We start from the raw sequence: 20,505 nt of genomic DNA on the forward strand, positions 1-20,505 counted from the left end.
GGCAAGACGCACATAAATACATGGTATGATGGTGTTAGACTACCTTCTTATAGCCTTATAGCTGTAAGTGAGAGTAGATTGACTAACAATGAGCTTGGATTAAGGCGGTTATGCGAGATTTTCGAGCCATGTACAGCAGCAAAGACTGTTGGTGTCTACCGGCTACTCATCCTTGATGGCCACAGTAGCTATGCCACGCCTGAATTCGACCAGTACTGCAAAGATTGATCAATTATAACGCTCTGTATGTCTCCTCACTTATCACATCTACTGTAGCTATTGGATGTAGGCTGTTTTGCATCACTCAAGAAAGCATACGGAGATCACGTGACAAAGCTCATCAGACTCGGTGTCAACCATATTGATAAAAACGACTTCTTACAAGGCTATAGCCAAATCAGAACAGATGCTTTGTTATCTAGTAATACCCAAAGCGGCTTCTGAATGTCAGGGCTAGTGCCATTCAACCCAGATGAGGTGCTAGCAAAGATCCATAGGCCTTAGACACCTCCTGATCAACTGCCTGCAGCATCCAAGCAGTGGCAGCCTGAAACGCCTCATAATATAGCTGAATCGGAGCAGTAGTTTACTATAATCAAGAGCTATATAGCAAGGCGTTCGAAAAGCCCACCATCTCCAACAGATCTAGCTCTAAATCAATTGGTAAAAGGCTGTCAGATTGCTATGCATAATGCAGTACTACTAGCTGCAGAAAATGAGAAGTTGCGCAAGGAAAATGAGCGTCAGAAACGTAAGAGGCAACTCAAAAGGCGTGTTATAAGCAAATATGCTGCACTTCAAGTTCCTAATAGCTCTATTGTTATGCAGCCACCTCAAATGCCTCAAGATGCTGTAAATCCAGGTGGTGGTGAGGGCTCGATCTTAACAGTAAATGCAGCAATTACTGAGGCGGCGCAGCAGATCACATGTTATATTTGTCGTGGGTATGATCATCTGGTTTCTGAATGTATGAAATATAGATAATTTTTACAATAATTAAATATTTGGTGCTGCAAATGTAGAGCAAAAACTGCAGGTGCTGTAAAAATGACCGCTCGATGGTGAACTACGTTAGCGTTTACTATGAATTAGGCAGATCTCTATTCAAATACAGAACTAGAAAAATCTAATTTACGCTGATACTATCCCGGATGCTGCTGAGTGCTTATCTATCCTGTGAATGACGGCCTGTAGCAGCAACAGAGCTCAAAGTAAGAAGTTTCAAGCCTGAATCCTGCAACGTTCTTTTCTTCGCTTAAGCTAGACCGTCTTTGACGTCAAACACGACAACCGAACATGCAAATCATGGAGTATCAATCATCTAGTGCGTATAAATATCTGGTATACCTTCTCACGGCTCACATCGACGGAAGAGCATACAAGTCTGGAGCCATTTTCTCATCCAAATTCGATATCACTGCATTCAGAACACTCGTAACAACAGGAGGCGAGAAGAAGAGGAGGAGGACGCTACGTGATTCTACTGTAATGATAACTGCCGCAGGGTGTAAAGTCAGACCTAGAGAACGCATGCTTGGAGCTACGTGGGTAGCCGAGTACCGTAGCCTGAGAGAGGCTTTCCTGAAATGACTTTCGAAGATGAGTATGACAGACGCGGGGGTGTCTGATAACAAATTCCGATTTTGACCGTCAAAAAAATATCAAAAAATCAAATTTCCTAATTAATCACCTGAAGACATGGCGGCTGTGCATGGTAAGACTGCATCTAATCTGAGTTGAGGGACCTGCGTCGATGTGCTCAAGTCAATCGATTGTGGCGTTACAAGTTTTTGGACTCCTTACCTCCAAAAGCCTATAACATGCATCTCGGAGAGGACTATTCAATACTTCCGTCTACAAAAACGCTACTCTGCCGAGTATGTCTCACTCAATTAAGAGCGCCCGGGTCGCCCACCCGCCGAATTTCCACATCAATGATCATCGCGTCACTGAGCTCATGCCAGCGGGTATCGCAGTCCGCATCAGGGTGATCGACACGAGGTGTAGAGACAGTGATAAAAAATGGATCTTGGACACTTTAGCTTGCTTGAGATAAAATTTCAATATTCTCTTCTTTCCTCATAGCTGTCTAGTCGTAAGGTGAGCGGTGTATGCTAATTTTGAGATCGCATTGCTGGGCAGCATTCATCCGACGAGGAAAACATCCGCCCATTATCATTGGCAGGCATTCACTACTTCTTCTCTATACACCATAAGAACGCAATAAAACTCGAGATATACACGATATTTACTTTGAACATTTTCTTTTTTCACACTCACAATGATTTGTGTGATTTTCAACCCATTTCTAGTAGATATAGTAACGTAGTCCGATCAGGTCAAGTCTTTATATCCTATGTAATTCGCCACAATATTGTATGTATCAGACTTACGTAACGAATTACAATGGCAGCGCAGGAATCGTTGAGAATCACTGCGTGACTCTGCGCACTTATCACAATGCAACGACTGATCCAGCTCGTCGAGCGACATCGACAACCTCTTCTTCCAAAATCGGTCCGTCATAGACCTTTCTTGCTCTTATATAGTACCACACCGCACTTAAGATCATAACACCGCCTGTGACCACGACAGAGTAGTTCATGGTGTTAGCTTGAACAGGCGTTGCTGGCGGCCAAACCGACCAGAAAATCACAAAAATCATGTAGAAGCAAGCATAGGCATTGTTAATGATTCCAATGATCCCCGGAATTTTCCACGGCCCCCAAATGAGTTTCACTTCAACGTGGCCGACTTCTGCGTGTCCATTCCCTGAAGCAGCTTCCGGAGCAGTAAAAAGAGCTTTGTTTGTAGAACTCTTTTCGTGTAAAACGTCTCCTTCGGCAGTACCAACCATTGGGTCCAGGGTTGTGGTTTCCTGAGCGCTGGATACAGAACTACCATATGGTAGAATATGACCTTTGATTCTGTGCCAGAACAAAAGAGCACATGGGAGGAAGTAAGAGCCGTAAAAGCCAGTGATAGTTAGAGAGATTACGTCGTTGAAAGCGACAGCGGATCCAATGTAGATGAGTACCAATAGTGCTGCAATCGCGGCGACAGTGAAAACAGCAAAGTTGGGGACTTTTGTCCTTTTCGAAACACGACTGAGGATCCTGGAGCCGGGAGTTCCTTTGTCACGAGCAAATGACCAAGTCATCCTTGATGCTGTAGTCGTGATCCCTAATGCACACATCCATGTAAGGATCAGCACTATCACACCCATGCCTATTGCACCAGCAGTGCTTTTCACACTGTTGAGAAAAATTTGCAGGAAGGGGAAGCCCGTCGCCGTCTCCAACACGCTTGTAGGATCTCCAAGACAGTAAAGGGCAACGATCATCATTGCAAAGCCGATCACACCGTTGATACACATACCCGCAACGATGGCTCTTGGGATGTTCAACGCGGCGTTCTCAACCTCTTCTGCCATGTGCACCGATGCGTCAGCGCCGACAAATGTTGCGACATTTCCCATAAATCCCACGCAGTACGAAAGGCCTTGGGTAGACCAACCCCCTTCGTTGAGACTTGTAAGCCAGACGGAGCGCGCGGTACCAATGTCGGCGGTTGAAAGGAGTGTTGCGAGAATAGCCACAAAGCCGCAAATATGCAGAGCCATAATAGTAATCTCAAATTTGGGAAGCGCTCCAGGAGTAAGCACATTGATGAGAACATTGACGAGGATGACAGCCCAGGTCAGGAGCGTGCCCTGCCATCGTTCGTAACCGTAGTCTGGATAGTTCAAAACCAGAATTCCTTGGATAATGGTTCCTGCAAACAGTGATTCGGTTGCTACCGTAGCGACCCATGCGAGCGAGGTGAGCCATCCGATAATGTAGCTCGCGGCTTTCTTGTAGCGCTTGGGAGCTAGCATGTAGACCCAGAAATACTGACCGCAGGCGATTGGAGCCATGGACGCAAGTTCGGAGATGCAAATGTAAACGGATCTTTACATCCGGTCAGCGAATTTACCCAAACAAAGCCAATTTATACACACAGGGTACTCGACCACGCGATAATGAAGCCATAGACCAGCCCTGCGGGTCCTCCGTTGTCATATCCTTGGGACAGCAGTGCTAGTACGGTTTCCCATGTGATAAGCTCGCAGACAGCGAAGGCAAACAGAGACCAGAATCCGAAACGTCGCTTCAACACCTGTTTTTTGCCAAGTTTTGCAAGCACGTCGACATCGCTCGCGAGCGCAGAATCCACATGCTTAGCCTCGACTGAGGCCATTTTCTTTCACAATACCGCAATAAGCTGAAAGTCAGAGTAGTGTGTACGGAATAGACACTTTGTGGCTGAAATGGTGAGAACAGATGCAACAAAACAACAAGCTTTTGACAAGCTTCATACCAAGACCGCCCAAGAAACCCAACGTGGGTGAGGTATGAAGAAAAAGATAAAGCACGGGGAAACCAATGCGGTTTTAACAATCGACAGGGCGGGGAAAGTTGCGAGTCAGATCATGGCTGATCTGCAACATCGTGCCTGGCCAATCGCAACACTGTTAGAACTAATTAGAACGAAGGTCTTGCGCACATCGTCGTTGCTTGCCGCTTTTGGCGAAGTCTCGCGCGACCACGTCCAAGAATCCCACGCTCGCCCGTGGAGTTGAAGCCTGCACTAAGTAATAGTATCCAGATCCAGACCAGATGTCCACTGCGTCATGGAGGTTGTTTAAGCCCAAGGATGTGCGCATTGTTTTCACAGCAGGCCCTGTGCTTGACTAAGTAAATTGGCTGGAGATAAGTTAACGAACGCTAAGTTGGTTAAGAAGTGCAGTCTGACGCAAACGCGGGCCCAACGGCTCCGTTACCCTAAGACAATTGTCATGTAAGGATGAAGTTGTAAGCTGATAGGGGAAAATGCCGTTCTTAAGAGCGGACACGAGCTGATTCAAGGCTGTGGCAACATTTTCTAACAACAAGCGAGCCACGGCATTCGTTCGGCATCGTTCATGACCGGAATCTTCCGCGCTTGTCAACGAAGTTACGTGCTCCATTTCTCCCAAATCTGCCCAGGCAGGCTACACTTTGCAATAGTGGTCAACTCAAACACGATTGCCATCCATTCCATTCCAAACATAAAGATAGTCAGCTTGTGCATGTCAAGCCATGTCTTTCTTTGACGGCCACATCCTGAAGATCTCGAGGCTAACAATTTCTCCGCATGCACTCAAGGTTGCACATGCTATTCCAATATTTACTTTCTCCGCTGGGAAGATCAGGCGAGATTACATGAAAAATATCAATTCGTCGCTCATCGTGCGAAGCAGTGCTTGTTGGCCACTGTCTGATTCTCTTCCTTCAATTTCTCGCCGGAAAACAATGGTAGCTGTAGGACAAGCAATTTTATTTAAAGCGTTCGAACATGATCAGCAGCAACCAATATGCCTCGATCAAATTCCGTTCAACTGCGGATTTCAACTGAACGAAAGGTAACGAAATTAGCCCTACGGTGCATTTCTGTTTTCATGTGCGTCCTTGTTACAGCGCGCGATTGATTTTGCTCGTCGATTGGTTCAGCACGACTTGGCGACTCAAATGATTGGATGGGTGTACTGGGCATCAGAGTCCTTACGCAGTCTCTTCACCATCATAATGTTGCCAAATTATTCGTTCCGGGTCAGGTCATGTTTATGGTTTTACCTTGGCTTCCCAGTCAAAGTCGCAAGATGGCTTCTCGGACTGACATCGCCCTGCTCCCTGGAGCTTGCAAGAAAGCAACCACAGACTCGAACTAGGCCCAAAACGGCTCGCGGTGAGGCGCATTTGCTCTTGATCTCCGAGGCCTCCGTCAGCACAGCCATGCATGGCCTGACCAGAGCATCTGTTCTCATGTTTAAATATCACAAACCGTCATTGTTGTGGGTTTGTTGTTGCCTGGGCTCCCTTCATTTTGGTCAAGCTTGTACTCCCCCCCTGCCTCTTCAAATGCATTCATACAACTAGTTCTTGAGCAGCCATGAAAACAACCAAACGCTGTGCCCGGAAAAGAGCGCCTCCGAATGGTTATATATGCTTTACGTTAGGTGGAACCTTCCACGCCCGGAGAGTATCATATAGCAATGAAAGACGAGAACAGGTACATGAGGTCCGCAAGGTTGGTGCATGTCTTCGATGTCACTTGCTTAAGAAATCCGTACGTAGACAGGTCAAACGCCCTTATTCAAAGAAATTCGACTCAACATATCTTATTAGTGCTCACGAGGAAATCCGTGCACAACATGTGTGCGCGCTGCAGAGAACAAAATTGCTTCTTGCTCACTGGCCTGGATGGATTGCGTAAGGCCTTCATTGATGAACGTGACAATCTACGGCTTGGGTGTGTTTGACCTCATCCTTTTCATTAGCTTGCTGGGTAGTTCTATGCTTACTATCACAGAAGCTCGATTTGATCCCGATATCGGTCTAGGTGGTGTACCAGTGCTACAATACCTTACCCATGGAGATCTGGATTTAAAATTCGATATACCTTTTCAATGGAACATTGACGAGCTTTCTACCTTTGTGGCTGGCTGGCTTGTGCGCGACCACGACGCTTCCAGAGCCAGTATGGCAGGACTTCTGTCATCAGCGTCACTGCTGTCGATTATCTCCGATCTGATTGGTTCTGAAATCGCCCAAGTCTTCAAATGGCTTGTCTCCACATCATCCATGATTTTCAACACATGCAGTGGAAATGTCGTATATTCTCAAAATTCCACTGATATCAGAATACTCCGCCACTGTGGATACCGATTGCTTTTGCACCTAGAGTCTCATATCAAGCCTATGACCCTGGCTCGCCTGAGAAAGCATGAACTCTACGCCATGTTCTTACTGCTTCTTGGATGCATCATATCGTCGAAATATGTAGCCGAAAGCCTTGGTGACTTGTCACGGCTCCCTCTGGCCGTAGATCAATCGACTGCAGTTCAGCATGCGCAGCCATCGTCTATTACGCATTCCGATGAAGAGCGCGGAACGGAACTCATCAGGCTTCTGGCACACCATATGGTGTATCTTGGTCAGTCCACTGGTCTTCTCCAAGATAGGGTGAGCAAAACTCTCATTGCATATCTGACTTCGACTCCATGGCAGAAAAAGCTTGTACCACCCACGAACCAGGTGGAGGTCGATTTGTGGCCTCCTAATCATTCTTCCAGATACCTCTTTTCCCCGGCCGAGACTAAATCTCCGCTGGTCGAAGACAGCATATCTGCGAATGATCCAGACAGTTCCATTTGTCACAAGGGTTTGAAGAGGACGTTACGCGATCTGCCTAGCATAGGACGAAACAAACATCTTGAAAATGCGTTGTGCGAAGTCGCAAGCTGTTCCAGGTGCCATATCGCAGAGAGCTCTCTGGATTATCTTGAGGAACGTCAATATCATAATAGGTCATGGTTTCTTTGTAAGAGCTGTTCACGCAGTATATATTTGCGAGGTGATCTCGCTTCGAGAGGTGGTGGTGGCACTGGCAGCACAGTTGGACAATCGTTTGCGCACAGCAGTAATTTCGTCACGACTGCTTTTGAGAAGCCTTCGTATGCTAACTTAAATTCTCGCAAACCCACGACTTCCGGATCTAATAACACAGCAGCGGAAGTGAGTAAAGACCTGCCTACACTGTTCAACTTTAATCAGCCATTAAATAACAATTTGGGTCCCCCTTCGCCTTTGGACTTTAATGTTGCATGCTTCGATCCAAGCCTGCCGACCAACGATATCGACACGACATTGGTCTTACAGCTCGACAACACAGAGCAATGGCCTTGTCTTAGGCGCATACCAACACCGCAACCAGAACAGGACCTCGAGCTCGAACGGCACATGTGAGAATTCGAGGAAATGCACACTGGGTGCCTTTTAACGGATAGTAGTGGTCTTGATCAGCATTCTTTACCCAGCAGCGTCGTACTTGCGGGCAGGTGCGGTGATGAGATACCTACGTTGTTCACATCAGAGCTGGGGTCTTCGATCAAGGCGCTGCAGAACAGACTTTTGTTGTAGGCGTTTGGCAAGTTCTTGAATGTCGTAATTTTGCAGATACTGGGAACTGACACTGAAAATAATAAGCGAATAACAAGTTTTCTATCTAGGCCCCTAGTGCCTTGGACGTCATCAACTAATTCTCGCTTGCATGTCAGTTTGATTCTTTGAATTCCACATGGTATACTTGCTTCAATGCTGCTGCTGCAGCTAACACATGCGCATTTTTCATCGTCTATGTGTGCTCGGCTTTTCCCAGCTACGCAAAAGCGTGCTACCACAAAGTCGTCAGGTCCAAAATACGCGCATCATGCTATTTTGACCCATTGGCGCTCTGCGAACGGAGCTGTCGAAACTTAGTGTATCAGACGGAAAAGTTACAGCAATGCTACAGTAGGACTTGACCTCCATGAGAAATGCCAATAGACCACTCTCCAAACAGCAGAACACATTATCACAGATGTCCAAGATTGAAATTTGCACGCTTTCCTTGTACCGTTGCTAAAGTCAACACCATTTGGGCAGCATTACCCCCTCACGTCAATATCCTCGCACGGCGAAATAACAACCAAGTGAAAGATATAAGCAAGACAACAACTGCCATCATCGTCTGAGTCTGTTCCGCAGCAAGAAACCAATCCATCCAGAGAGAGAAAGAACTCATCAGGCTTCTTGAAACCTACCAAGTGACATTCTCACCATGATATTAGATCATCTGTCATGGAAGAGCATAGTTCGCATGATGTAAGCCTCAACCAGTTTTGAAGATATAGCATTTGATAGGGCAGGGTGTAAGTGCATGAGGAAGATGTACAAGATCCTAGCACAAGATACTCCAGCGCCAGAGGTGCTGAATCTTTCTATTTTTGATCTTGATTCTGCGTTTGGAGACGATTATTCAAAATTTAACCTAGATTCTGGCCAGTGGCCACTGAAATGGGAGAGAAGATGACAAAAAGTCAGCGAGTGTAATCGATGTCTCGTCTGAGCAGGACGGCAGGGCAGCCATTGCGCCAGTAGAAGCTTAGGCTACTGAGCACAAGCAGAAACGCGACTTTGACCTAATATTTGCCCCCAAGAATGATTTTACTACCTCTGGGGTTGACGCCGAGACAATGAATGAGCCATAACGCGACGTCCAGCTCGTCGGCGAGATTCAACAATAGAGAGTACGTGTTCATTCGAAACACAAAATAAGCGACTGCAGACGTCCAGATTACACAACCAAACGGACAACCCAATGAGCACTCATTCGGTCTTAGTTGCAGCTTACTGTTATGGACGTCAACCCACGGCTGTTCTCACAACACAAGATGCCTGGGTACATTTATCAAGGATCAAACCGAATTATGAGTGTGGCCTAGCACCAACAGTGCCCACAACGATTGCACACCTTGAAAACCATAGCAGATGCTGTGTTTGCAGCACGTGTCCCAGAAATACGAGATTTCGCCACAGAAGCATTCAATGTTGTGGCCAAACGGAGCGGTATAGGTTCCAATGCCTACGATTGACGGATGCCAATGCAGCTGCAGATGGCTTTGGGTTGGATAGTAGATAATCTTTGAAGGTGGTGGAGCAGCTTGATCGACCCCGGCCGCAGATGCTGACTGTGCATAGTCGTGGCTAGTAAGATCGTTTTTGTAATAATTTAAAGCATGGATCCTACAGATTTGCAATTGGAAAAGGCGATACGTGCTTTGGGAATTTCATTTGAGAAGAATCTCGTGTAGATCTTCCCGGGGTTTAGCTGATTCTTGACATGTCAAACTTACATACATGGACTTTGCCTCTGCCTGAGTCGAAGGGCGAGAATGATATCAATGAGCCCTTTACACAGGCTGTGCCAACTGAGGATGAATATAGATAGATGTGTTCGTCTAGATGTCGTTACAAATATGTTCGGATCTCACTGCCGATATTATGACCAGGACCGTTGTAATGAGAAAATCAGTAGCCTTAAGATCTTGAACAAAAGATATAAAGAGTAAAGAAAAGATTGTGTTTGGATGCGGAGTCGTTCGTTAGCTCGTGGCCATGGATGTGTCGATGTCGATACGTAAGAAGGAGAAAGTAAATCGAAAGCCATGCTTTCGTGACACCTCGATTGATTACCCTATTTACCGCGAGTCTGTACGTGATGCATATCAAACGCCGGTCAAGCCGGTCGTGTCCCATATAAGTCTTCTTTACGTTAACTTATGTTTTAAGTCGCTTAGCCTGTGCGGTGGACAACCGATAGAGACGGTAATGAGGTGGCGGGAGTGCAACTCAACGCTCATTTGCAACGCATGATGAGGGAGGGTATATTTGTGTTTTCTTTGCCTCCCTCCCGGAAACTCACCTGGCTCGTTCCTCTCCGGACGGGATTTTTGATCAGCATGCCTATCATGCCAACCATGTTAAGTGTTCCCCTTACCACTCCCAACAGGGTGCATCTGCCCCTACGCTCATACAAAACAATTCGCCCCTCTACGTCCTCTCCATCGTCTCATGAGGCTGCTTTCGGATCTGTCATGAGTTGATGAGGTTCAAAAAGACACTGAAAGCCTTCCATCACGGGTTGTGTCGCTGATGGGGAAGACGGTTCACTCTAAAGTGAACTCAGATCTGACGCTTGGAGGGGGTTACTTCTGCAAAGGTCGTCGGAACAGCCCTGCATCTGCCCGCCAGACAACCGTCCACATTTGCAGCGGAAGTCTTGCCAGCGCCTTGACGCATATCTGCACCGGCAAATCATCATCGCAACGGAGCAGGGAGGCTTTTTGCCATTCGGAGCGGCGCATACCTATTTTTGCGCGGTGCAAGCTCGCGATCACGCACGCCGCACATTCAGCACAGGAAGGTGAAAGGTAAATTTGTCTCCTTCCACCGCAGTTACCTTTCGAAACGAGGGATTAATTACAACAAAGAAGGATTGTTGTGTTGGCAGTGGAGTCAAGTGGCGCGCGCAAAAGCATCACGTCCAGAGAAAGATTATAACCACATGCTCACCTGAACAGCTGGCGCTATCCTTGACGGCTCCTCTGCGAGCCGGCATGTACACATCAGATTTATCACAGATAACAACTAGAAAAGTTATAGCCTCTGCAACAGTCAGAAAGCAGACGGAGGCCGCGAGACCAGTGTGCCAAGGATGAGTTGCAGCTCTCAAGATCAACACGAGCATCGCCACCATCATCCTGAGGATAGCGAAGAAGCCACCGAAGATATTTGTACAGCTACCACAAAGTCTATCGTCGACGCTGCGTGTGCACGCATCACCGCCGCCATTCCTGAGTACCCTTATCTCCTGTCTGCGCCTGTCAATGTCGAGCCCCGCTACCACTATCCGACGCGTCAAGAGGCCGAAAGCTGGGCAAGGAACACACCCTTTTACTTACACGAGGAAGGACTCCAGTACATGACGTATGTGTACCGTGAGCCGGGGCAGAGCTGCTTTGTTGTGCGATCACATATTGACGAGGAGCGGGAGCGACTACAGGCTGCACAGCAGCATCAGCAGAAGTTGTTAAACAATACGAGCAAAAAGGAAGTAATTAAAAACGAAACGGCGACAACGCTGGGAATGCCCGTTGCAGGTTCAGGAAATAAGAAGAAGATCTCATTCAGTGCTTATAAGAGCAAGCTTGCTGAGGGAAAGGTTAATCAGAAACACATGAGCCCAGAGAAAGAGAGGCCTGTTGTGCGGATGAATCCTCGCGAAGACGGGAGAATGAACGGCGTAAAGACAGAGCACAAGATTCAGAAGGAAGAGCAGCAAGGATCTGGATTGAAAAGGTACGATAGTCAAAGGCGAATGGACCGTTACAGCTGCATGTCACAATCGCTTCTTTGGTTCATTTTTGAATGCTACAATAATCGCTTAAATGTTGCCACACCTACGGTGATTCAACAGCGCCTTGTGTGCAATATATCAGACACGGACTGACGGAAACATCAGGTCTCGCGATGCAGATCTTGAGAAACATGCAGCCGAGAAAATCCCCTCAATGAAGAAGCCTCGCCTGTCATCTCCGTCAATCAAGCAATCGCACTCTCCCTCACTACGACCGTCACCCATCGACTACCCGAACGGAGCTCCACATGGCTTGCCCGCATTATTGTCTCCTACAAATCCTTTCGAATATGTGTTTGAGAAATCTTCAACGCAGAAACAGAATACTTCGAATCGGTGGGATCTACCAGACATGCTCTCGCCCACATTGCCACCTAAGATTGAAGCACAGTTGCAAAAGGAGAAAGAACTGGGAAAACCAGACTCCCCAGTATCATCCCCAGCAAGCAAGACAACAAGAACTTCGGGAAGATCTGCGACGAATTCAGCCTCAAAATCGAAATCGTCGGGTCTCACGCCTCCGGAGAAAGCCAAGGGCGGGATTTCAAAAGCCAGCATGGAACAGTCCGATAGCGAAACTGGTGAAGACGAAGTGTCAGAGAAGCCACCGACGCAACCAAAAATGATGGCGCGTTTGAAATACAGCAAGAAAGTGGCATGGCAAATCCGTCAGCTGTTGCGCATGTCGCCACGTCCAGATCGTAATAAATTCCCCCTGGACGAGGATTTTCTGCCAAATACTGGCAAGGAACGCGCCACGGCAAGGTCAGTTATGCTGCAGCGTGCAGGCGGAGATAATTTAGGGTCGAAAGCAACGAGTGACGCAATGTCACCCATCCAGCGGCCAAGGAGGGATATATTGGCCAAGGAAAGGGATCGGTTACATCTTGGAGCAGTACAAGGGAAGGCAAAGACTCCAGAGAAGCTTCCAAAGTCTTTTGATGACTCAGAACCGGTCTCATCGAACAAACACACGGCAGCAGCGGCATTGGATCAAGAAAAGGAAAAGAACCCTCGAACGCCTATAGCTTCTGGGGCTCCTTCTGGTTCGATAAAAGAGTCTATTGTAGTGACGCCACGCCAGATTCACCTCAAAGCCTCCGCTATGGCTCGTTCTGTGTCGCAAGATACTTCTGTCCCCACCCCAGGTAGCAAACAGAATCATACCACTCCCGCTGCCTCGACAACCAGGTCCAAAGGCCCGACATCAGCTCCTACACCGGCCCTCAGAGCCGCCGAGCTGAGGGCTTTGGCCGCGGAGTCTCAGCGCTTCAATGCGCTTGGTCGCCAGCTCAAACACGATAATCAAGACCTGGCCTCCAAGCGTAAGGACAGAGAACAGCAGACTGAAGCAGAGCGCAAGCGCATGGCCCTTCTTGGAATCGAATGCATCCTCGCGTATATGCTGGCTTATTCAATTGGTGACGCCCGTCGCAAGCTAGAAGGTCGCGCCGCAGAGATCGAGACTTCATGGCGTACCCTCCTTCCCTTATTCAGGCATATGCGCAGTTTTGTTGCACACTATAAGCCTCTCGATGGCCTACACAGTTACCTTGGGGTTGCGATTAACGCACGCATATCAACCGTAGCCGCAGACAGACTCGCCCGTGCCGCCAACGCGCCGTTGGCTGCAGATTCACCACAGTCAGCCATCCTTGAGCCGGGGGGGAGTGCGGCAAACAACCCAACGATGGAGAATACTAAGATAATGGTCGAGGCATTTCGCGCCATGACGGATTGCGCACGCGAGGCTGCATCCAAGTTGCCCGTTGAGGAGATTACACATGGATTCCCTGACACTTGGGCTAGTCGTGCAACTGAGCCCCGTGATTCCACGCCAGAGACACTCCTCAGTGAGAAAAAGGCCGGAGAAGTACAACTCCGGGGCCGCTACTGGCTTCCCGTTAGTGTAGACACGAGTCCGCTGCAGGCAGTCCGCTTCGGTGCCCAACTGGTGAAGGAGTGGATCATGCTCGAGGAATTGGGATACGAGCCCCGAATCCGGGTGGAAAAGATGGTAATGTGACTTGAAAACAATTCTTTTCTTAGCAAGGGAGACATCAATGCTCGCTTTGCTCTTATGTGTGATTTTTTTCTTTTTTATTTGAATTGGCGAGGTGTTGGGGAAAGAATTGGGGATTATGAATACATGCTTAATGCACACAAGTACAGAAGTGCTTTGTACGTGTGATGTGCCATGTTTGATTTTGTTGGACGCCTTGAGCAGTCGTGGATGTGGTTTTTGTGAAACGGGACAAACGTATCCAGTATATTGGAGTGGGAGAATAGCACCAGCTGCGTCCCAAATAGAGAACTCTATATCCCCTAACAAGTGTGACGGCCGTTGCTGTTTTAGCTCAGTGGAAACACAGGTAGAAGTGAGAATCACATGAACACAGTTCAGGAAGGGCTACGGTTCCCATTTTATGCCTTGCATTCTATGCCTGACTTTGAATCAATGGACTGATACTTCTTTGAGAGCGGTTATTTTCTAAGCGTTTTGGTGTCACGCATGTGTCGTTCATGAGGTTTGTGACATTCCCGTCGTATGCAATTTCGTGATATCCCTTGAAATCAAATTCCCATGTTTCATTGCATAGGTTAATCATATTGGGGTCAGTTTCTTCAGATTCCATTTGACTTAGCCTGGACGTAAGTGCCCAGCTCGATCGTTTGTATTCGGAGAGTACAAAGTAAAACGAGATCATTGTTGCTGCTGACATCTGTGAATCGGGGTTTGCCAGCCACGGTTCCGTGACGAACTCTCATTCCCATTTCGAAACCTGATATCGACGTGAGCACATCTAAAGGAAGTAATAGGACGACAAGAAGCACAGAGATCTTCTGAGGGAACTGACGGTCCTCTAACTACACGGTGGCTAGGATAACTGCGAGTGGACGATGAAGATCAATTGTCGATACAAAAACTATTTGGTCTTCGCCGTGGAAGCTTCGTAATTGATGGTAGAGTCTAATGCTCTCGATTGAAACTACTTTGCCCTTGGGATTACATAGGACAAAGCTACCGACCCCTCAGAGCCGCCAATTATTCGAGTTGAGTCCAATCTTTCAACGTGCTCTTCTGACAGCTTTTTTTTTCTTCTTTTTGGCCTTAGACGATACTTGTTCTTAGTGGCTTCATGCCCGTAGAGAAATCTCAGCTCTTCGTTGACGAACATCAACAGAGGCCCTGTGTCGAAGCGTGGCTGGACAATTGGTGTTTCCCACATATTGGAAGTCTCCCTGACTATCTCTTTGCAGGACAATCATCAATATTCACACAATTTTACTGTTTTGCTGGAAATTTGTTCCTTCGAGAACAGGTCGAAGCCTGCCTCCAAGATTTAGCTATTTCCTTACGTAAAAATTTCATACCAAGGGCGATTCTTATGCATGATTTGCTGCACAAGAATTCCTATCGTTGAGGATACCAGTCTTTTTTCCAACAACGGTATTTTTCAAACATACAAAAACCAAGTAAGTTATGTGTCGAAGATTCTCCTGCTCATTCCCAATATTGCAAGAATAATCTACCTGATGAATCCATAACATCAGTAACGATAAAAAAAATACCAATTTTGACGTGAACAAACCATTTTCTGCGTGCCATGCTTTGCTAAAACGTTGAAACATTAAATAGATTGAACGAATGTCAGGAGACTTATATTATCCACAACACAGAACCCAAGTTCTTCCAGGTCACTTCAAAGCCACCTTTTACCTTTTCTCTTCCGGAGCCATACCTATTAATACTAAACTCCATCCCGATGCCATCCATATCATATTATAGATGCCATCATCCAATTCATGATACAAGAACGCCATGCTATGGGGATAACCATATATGTAGACTTCAACTGTTAAGGTGGTAAATACAGCAAGAACCAAATAGCGAAATAGCGAATAGACATAATCCCGGACGATGAATTTCATTGTTCCACTGCAGCAAAACCTACTTGGTCAGGAACATTTTATAACGCAGGGAATGCCTTACCGAACGACTCAGTGACAGTTACGTTGAGTGACTTCAGCCACGACACGAAGGGCGGAGCTTGCAAGCCGGAAAAATACCATGTCACGAGAATAATGAGTAGTGGGAACTGCATAAATGTGTTAATTTTCAGCGCTGGGAGCAAAACAAGCAAAATGCTTTGAAAAAAACGTACCCAGATTGACCACAAATTTTTGTCGTATTTTGCTGGAGTCAATCTCTCCAAGCGAATTCTTCGTAGTTCTGCAGCTTCCACGCCCGTCGGACTTGTCTTTCCGATTGTAACTTTACCAGCTGTGCTTTCTGCAGCTGCTCGCTGTCGCAGTGTTGAGTCATGTGCGGATGATGGTGGCAGAAGTGTTGCAGTGAATGCAGAATGACTCGATTCAGCGACGAGCACGTCAGGAGGCTTCGTATCAAAGTCCTGGTCAGCACTATCAGGGCATGCTTCATGATATGGCGGCGGCGGCTCTGAAGATGCTGGCGAAGCAGATCTTGGCGAAGGGACACGTCGCATCATAGGTCCCCATGTGCTTATCCTGCGGCCAAAGGCTCTCAAGTCTTGCTCCTGCAATAAATCAGAGAGCTGCATCGACGTCAAATTCTGCTGCAAAGCATTGATCTGTGCCGTCATCTGATCGCGGAGCGCTGTTAGCATCGAAATCGTATTCGCTGGTGCATTTTCGCTTGGAACTGCCGCAGGTGTCGAAAGAATGGTATCAGCGCCTGTTCGCGAGATCTCACTTCCTCGACGAGATTGCAAAGCAGCGAGGCTTTGACGTCGCGAAGCAAGAGCTGATAAAGACACATGCACTATATGATCGTTCTCGTCCTCATTTCCACTTTCCAGAGCCGACTCATCTTCAGTTGAATACATTGTACTGCTAGCACTGGAGGAAGGTGGGCCCCACAAAGATCGGGTTGATGTCGCACTGTTTGCTCTGCTGCGAACGAACAGACTGCCTGCGCTAACAGATCTGTAATGGCGACGATGGCGCACATACTGTCTGACCTCCGGTGTGGGCGCCAGTTCTGCGGCTGTCATACCGCGCAAGTTCCGCAAGCCTGGATCAGCCCCACGCAAAATTAGCCTTCGAACAATGGAAACGTGGCCGCACAGCGCAGCCAGCATCAAAGGCGTGAAGCCTCCAACATCGGCAGCGTCCGGATCTGCTCCACGCGCGAGGAGTGCTGCAACAAGCCTCTCGTAGCCAAGTCTGCAAGCAACAGCCAGCATTGTTGAGCCTCTGTCGGTCCTATGTTCGTAGTACGGTTTGAACGGACTATCGATCAAATCGACTTTGTTGATAATTGATAACATTAAATCCTCTGCGTTGCCCGTACTCAACATGTTGGCGTTAAAGCCACCGGCCTGTCCTCCAGTGAAATTGTTTCCGGGCGACAACGCATTGATTAGATTCTGCGCGTATTGTAGATGATCACTACCTTGACCGGTCTGCGCCTGACATTGAAGCCGTATGGCAAGCTCGAAAAGAGATTGCTGGCCGTCGTTGACATATGTGAACATGAGCGTGGATGAGCTCGGCGGAAGGAAACTTCGCTGGTCAGTTGTCACAAAGGTAACCGGCACAGCCCCAGCGTTCACAGCAGGTGGCAATAAGCAAACAAGCGTATCCGAGTTCCAGAATGTTGTAGCTGTAGCGATGTTGTCTCCGAACATGACCTCGAGATTGCGGTTGAAGTTTTTGCCAAGAATCACAACTTCAATGTTGCCGCTTGTTGGGCCCCTATCAGGCCGAATTTTATACATGGTTGGGGGGGGGTGTGACTCATTTGCACCAAACTGTATTCCACTGAAGGCATTTGGCTTTGCAGCTACTGCATTCGAATACATGCCAATCTGCTGTCGAGCAAAGGATGTCGGACTTGGCGCTCGGCTGGGATGCGCAGAATTTGGTGCCGAGAAGAAATAGTTGTCTCCTTTCTCGTGGTTGACTGTTTGAGGAATGGAAGGATCGGGCGTTGGCGGAGTTGTGTTGAATGTATTCTGTTGTGTCAACCCGCCGAAGGACATGCTGGTGTCGAAACCAAAATTTCCACTTTCTGGAGAAACGTGCGAGGCCATTACTTGAGACGTGGATGTTGCGGTAGGAGTCGATGTTATTGGTTCATGATCAGAACGAGTCATCATGAGATCTGCAGGAATCTTGTGCTGGCCGCTTGAGCCCTTCCTCTTCTTTTTTGGTCCAGTGTGGCCTGATGGAGATGCTGGCCTTGACAGATTTCGTGGTGTCATTGATGTCGCCGATCTTTGACCTTGTGCGAGCGCATTTCCGATATTGTTGAAGAAACTTTGGCTGCTTAGGCCAGCCAAATTCGTGCTTGAATGATAGGCTCTTCCTGGCAAGCCGTGAGGTTGCACTGCCCCTCCTGGTATGAAACTAGGTATGCTCACGTTTGCACTATCTACGACAGCCAGGCCAGGTGTGCTGGAGACGCCGTGCGTATGTGTTTTATGGTCGTCAGTTATAAGTATGGATTGCGTCATCACTTGGGCCACAATGCGTCCTTGAAAGTCCTTTATCGTGAAAATAACCCTAGAAAATCCTTCAGCGGGATGTTACGAAAACTAGGTCCACAAAACTTACTGGAAACCAATCTTTTCTTGTTGATGTCTACAATAGCAAACTATGCGCATAGGTGCATCAATTTGCTTCGCCTCTGGAGAGAAACTGACGTTCTCGGCGTATTGAGGCTCTTTCGCTGGCGTGGGAGTATGGAACTCAACATATTCGGTTGTATTGAACATGATAATGCGATCGTGCTCATACTCATACCATCGTTCTTCGTCTTCTTGCTTCTTCGCTTTCTTACGACCAGCTCGCTTCCGCTCACGAGATACGCAATTATCACATATTCTTACCGGGCCACCATTCATTGGTGAGTCAGGATCGCTTAGATCTAGCTCACCGCCTTTCTTTGTGTCGCCGGTCGAAGATCGTCGTGGATTAACGCCCCGCTTGAGATGCGAGCCTTCACGAGCTATCTGCAAGGCATGAGCTTTGTGTTCCGGTTTCTCCATGGCACTTGTGCAAACAAGCATTGCGGAAAGCTCAAGTGTATCATGTGAAGGGCGAGTCTCTTTAGCAAGAAATTTGGCTTTGGCGATTGTCTCGGTTGGCAGGTGCATCTTCTTGACGTGGGCTGGTAATGGGTCAAGGGTTAGCTTTATAGGAATCTGCGTCTCTACTCGTGATTTTTGACCGAGTGGTGACACGTGGAGCCTAATCTGTTGTCGGCCTATATCACCAGGCCGAACAGTGCCCATATTTGTAGTGGTTTGAATGGCAGGTGCAGGGCTGAACATGGTGAAACCATCCATCATGCTGCCAAGCGGAGTACGACCTGGGAAAGACAGTGGATCTGTATCTGGCGAATCTCTCATCATCATATAAGGTGTGTTATGTGTCGAATCGAATGGCATAGCTGAAGGGGGAGTGGTATCGCGACTGCCGATGCCGAAGTGAAACGTAGCCGGCGATCGGGTCCTGTAAGGCATGGCTGAAAGATCTTGTTCGCCCGCAGACCTTGGCGTACCGATACTCCAAGTCTTCGACGCAGGAGCACCTGGAACAGCGGGGGGACTGTTGGCAGCGCTTTTAATGTTGAACGACTGGGTCATTGAATTGTTCAGCATTCCCATACTCGCGTCCTCCTGCTTCATGACCGGGGAATCATGCTTGGGCCTCCTTTTTCCCCTTGCCATCTCCAGTCCCTGATCAGACCATGAATTCTCGTTCTGCGAGTGGTACGATCCAAACACGGCACCAGGCGAGGACTCCGAAGGGCTCTTGCGCTTCCTTCGGCCGGAGGAATCCGAAGATGAGTCCTGTGTAGAACTCTCAGGCGAGGCGGAGGACACCACGGACCTGGGGTGAAATTGGGGCAAAGGGCTTTGCGCGGCCTTGTTCTGAAAGATGACTGGAGATCCGAAATTCAACTGCGCTGTGGTCGGTGCGGGAGACGACATAAGGTCGGAGTTCAGGAAGTCATTTGGGTCAAATGTTGGATTGGCGCCATCGACCAGATCAAAAGATGACTCGTCCAGTCCGTCCACATCATACATATTCGCGTTCGGACTCGGCAGATCAGGCGGTGAAGCAAAGTTTGAGTTGAACATTGTCGGTAGCAAGGGCTGAGGTAGAACTTGCCAGCCGGCTGAAACGATGGCAGCGGCAGCAAAGTCGCCTACGCGGCTGTAGCACTTGATTCGTTGTGGTTGCTGCCGCGTAGGCGCGGCCGAGAAAGAACAGCACGGGAGGGTTTCGGTGCGGAGGTGGACACCGAAGGGGCGAAAGCTTGCGGAGTGGCTTGCTGGAGATAACTACTCGTCCATCGCTAGTGGCTGGGGGGGTCCTGGAATGAGTCCTCGCGATCTCGAAAGAGGCTCGAGAGGGCGAACGGCGGCGGAGGTGGTGGTGGTGCAGAGATGATGGTGGTAATACGGGCCCGTCCGCAGCAAGTCCAGGTGGAAAGTCAGAGTCTCTCGTGCGGAGAAGCTGGAGCCAATCAGCGTGCTCAGCCGGATCCTCCACTGGCCAGCACGTACCACGCGCTCTAAAAGTCACAGGCAACTCGGGACGTCAACGTCCTTCACGGTCGTCCTGGGCCTCTTGCTGGACGGCCTGCGACTTTGCGCTGATGAGAATCCCGCTCCAGCGTGACCGTCGTCCCGC

The 20,505-nt window shown here is 48.2% G+C and overlaps 4 protein-coding genes across 10 annotated transcripts; 2 read left to right on the forward strand and 2 right to left on the reverse strand.

Moving 5' to 3' along the window:
* Positions 1 to 2,157: 2,157 nt before the first annotated feature.
* On the reverse strand, positions 2,158 to 4,899 carry PV09_09632. Of its 2 annotated transcripts, XM_016363729.1 has the most exons (4): positions 4,795 to 4,899; positions 4,561 to 4,745; positions 4,001 to 4,510; positions 2,158 to 3,950 (listed from the first exon to the last, which is right to left on the reverse strand). In XM_016363729.1, exons 3-4 carry the CDS (start codon positions 4,237 to 4,239, stop codon positions 2,456 to 2,458), a joined length of 1,734 nt encoding a protein of 577 aa, XP_016208433.1. In that variant the 5' UTR covers positions 4,240 to 4,510; positions 4,561 to 4,745; positions 4,795 to 4,899; the 3' UTR covers positions 2,158 to 2,455. The 2 variants fall into 2 exon arrangements, with proteins under 2 accessions (XP_016208433.1, XP_016208432.1); XM_016363728.1 differs by having other exon boundaries at positions 4,001 to 4,745.
* A 920-nt stretch (positions 4,900 to 5,819) lies between these two features.
* Positions 5,820 to 8,404, forward strand: PV09_09633. 2 transcript variants are annotated; one of them, XM_016363730.1, is made up of 4 exons: positions 5,820 to 6,147; positions 6,207 to 6,330; positions 6,391 to 7,822; positions 7,871 to 8,404. In XM_016363730.1, exons 1-4 carry the CDS (start codon positions 5,971 to 5,973, stop codon positions 7,998 to 8,000), a joined length of 1,863 nt encoding a protein of 620 aa, XP_016208434.1. In that variant the 5' UTR covers positions 5,820 to 5,970; the 3' UTR covers positions 8,001 to 8,404. The 2 variants fall into 2 exon arrangements, with proteins under 2 accessions (XP_016208434.1, XP_016208435.1); XM_016363731.1 differs by having other exon boundaries at positions 6,391 to 8,404.
* A 2,154-nt stretch (positions 8,405 to 10,558) lies between these two features.
* PV09_09634 lies at positions 10,559 to 14,238 on the forward strand. Of its 2 annotated transcripts, XM_016363733.1 has the most exons (3): positions 10,559 to 10,831; positions 10,892 to 11,759; positions 11,923 to 14,238. In XM_016363733.1, the coding sequence occupies exons 2-3, from the start codon at positions 11,116 to 11,118 to the stop codon at positions 13,841 to 13,843; spliced, it is 2,565 nt and encodes an 854-aa protein (XP_016208437.1). In that variant the 5' UTR covers positions 10,559 to 10,831; positions 10,892 to 11,115; the 3' UTR covers positions 13,844 to 14,238. The 2 variants fall into 2 exon arrangements, with proteins under 2 accessions (XP_016208437.1, XP_016208436.1); XM_016363732.1 differs by having other exon boundaries at positions 10,559 to 11,759.
* A 916-nt stretch (positions 14,239 to 15,154) lies between these two features.
* On the reverse strand, positions 15,155 to 20,331 carry PV09_09635. 4 transcript variants are annotated; one of them, XM_016363737.1, is made up of 4 exons: positions 18,418 to 20,331; positions 15,984 to 18,366; positions 15,812 to 15,917; positions 15,155 to 15,757 (listed from the first exon to the last, which is right to left on the reverse strand). In XM_016363737.1, the coding sequence occupies exons 1-4, from the start codon at positions 19,947 to 19,949 to the stop codon at positions 15,747 to 15,749; spliced, it is 4,032 nt and encodes a 1,343-aa protein (XP_016208441.1). In that variant the 5' UTR covers positions 19,950 to 20,331; the 3' UTR covers positions 15,155 to 15,746. The 4 variants fall into 4 exon arrangements, with proteins under 4 accessions (XP_016208441.1, XP_016208439.1, XP_016208440.1 ...); XM_016363735.1 differs by having other exon boundaries at positions 15,155 to 15,769; XM_016363736.1 differs by having other exon boundaries at positions 15,155 to 15,351; positions 15,411 to 15,917.
* Between the last annotated feature and the right edge of the window lie 174 nt (positions 20,332 to 20,505).

The sequence above is a fragment of the Verruconis gallopava genome (assembly GCF_000836295.1).
Source record: "Verruconis gallopava strain CBS 43764 unplaced genomic scaffold supercont1.103, whole genome shotgun sequence".
In the NCBI taxonomy this organism is placed as follows: domain Eukaryota; kingdom Fungi; phylum Ascomycota; class Dothideomycetes; order Venturiales; family Sympoventuriaceae; genus Verruconis; species Verruconis gallopava.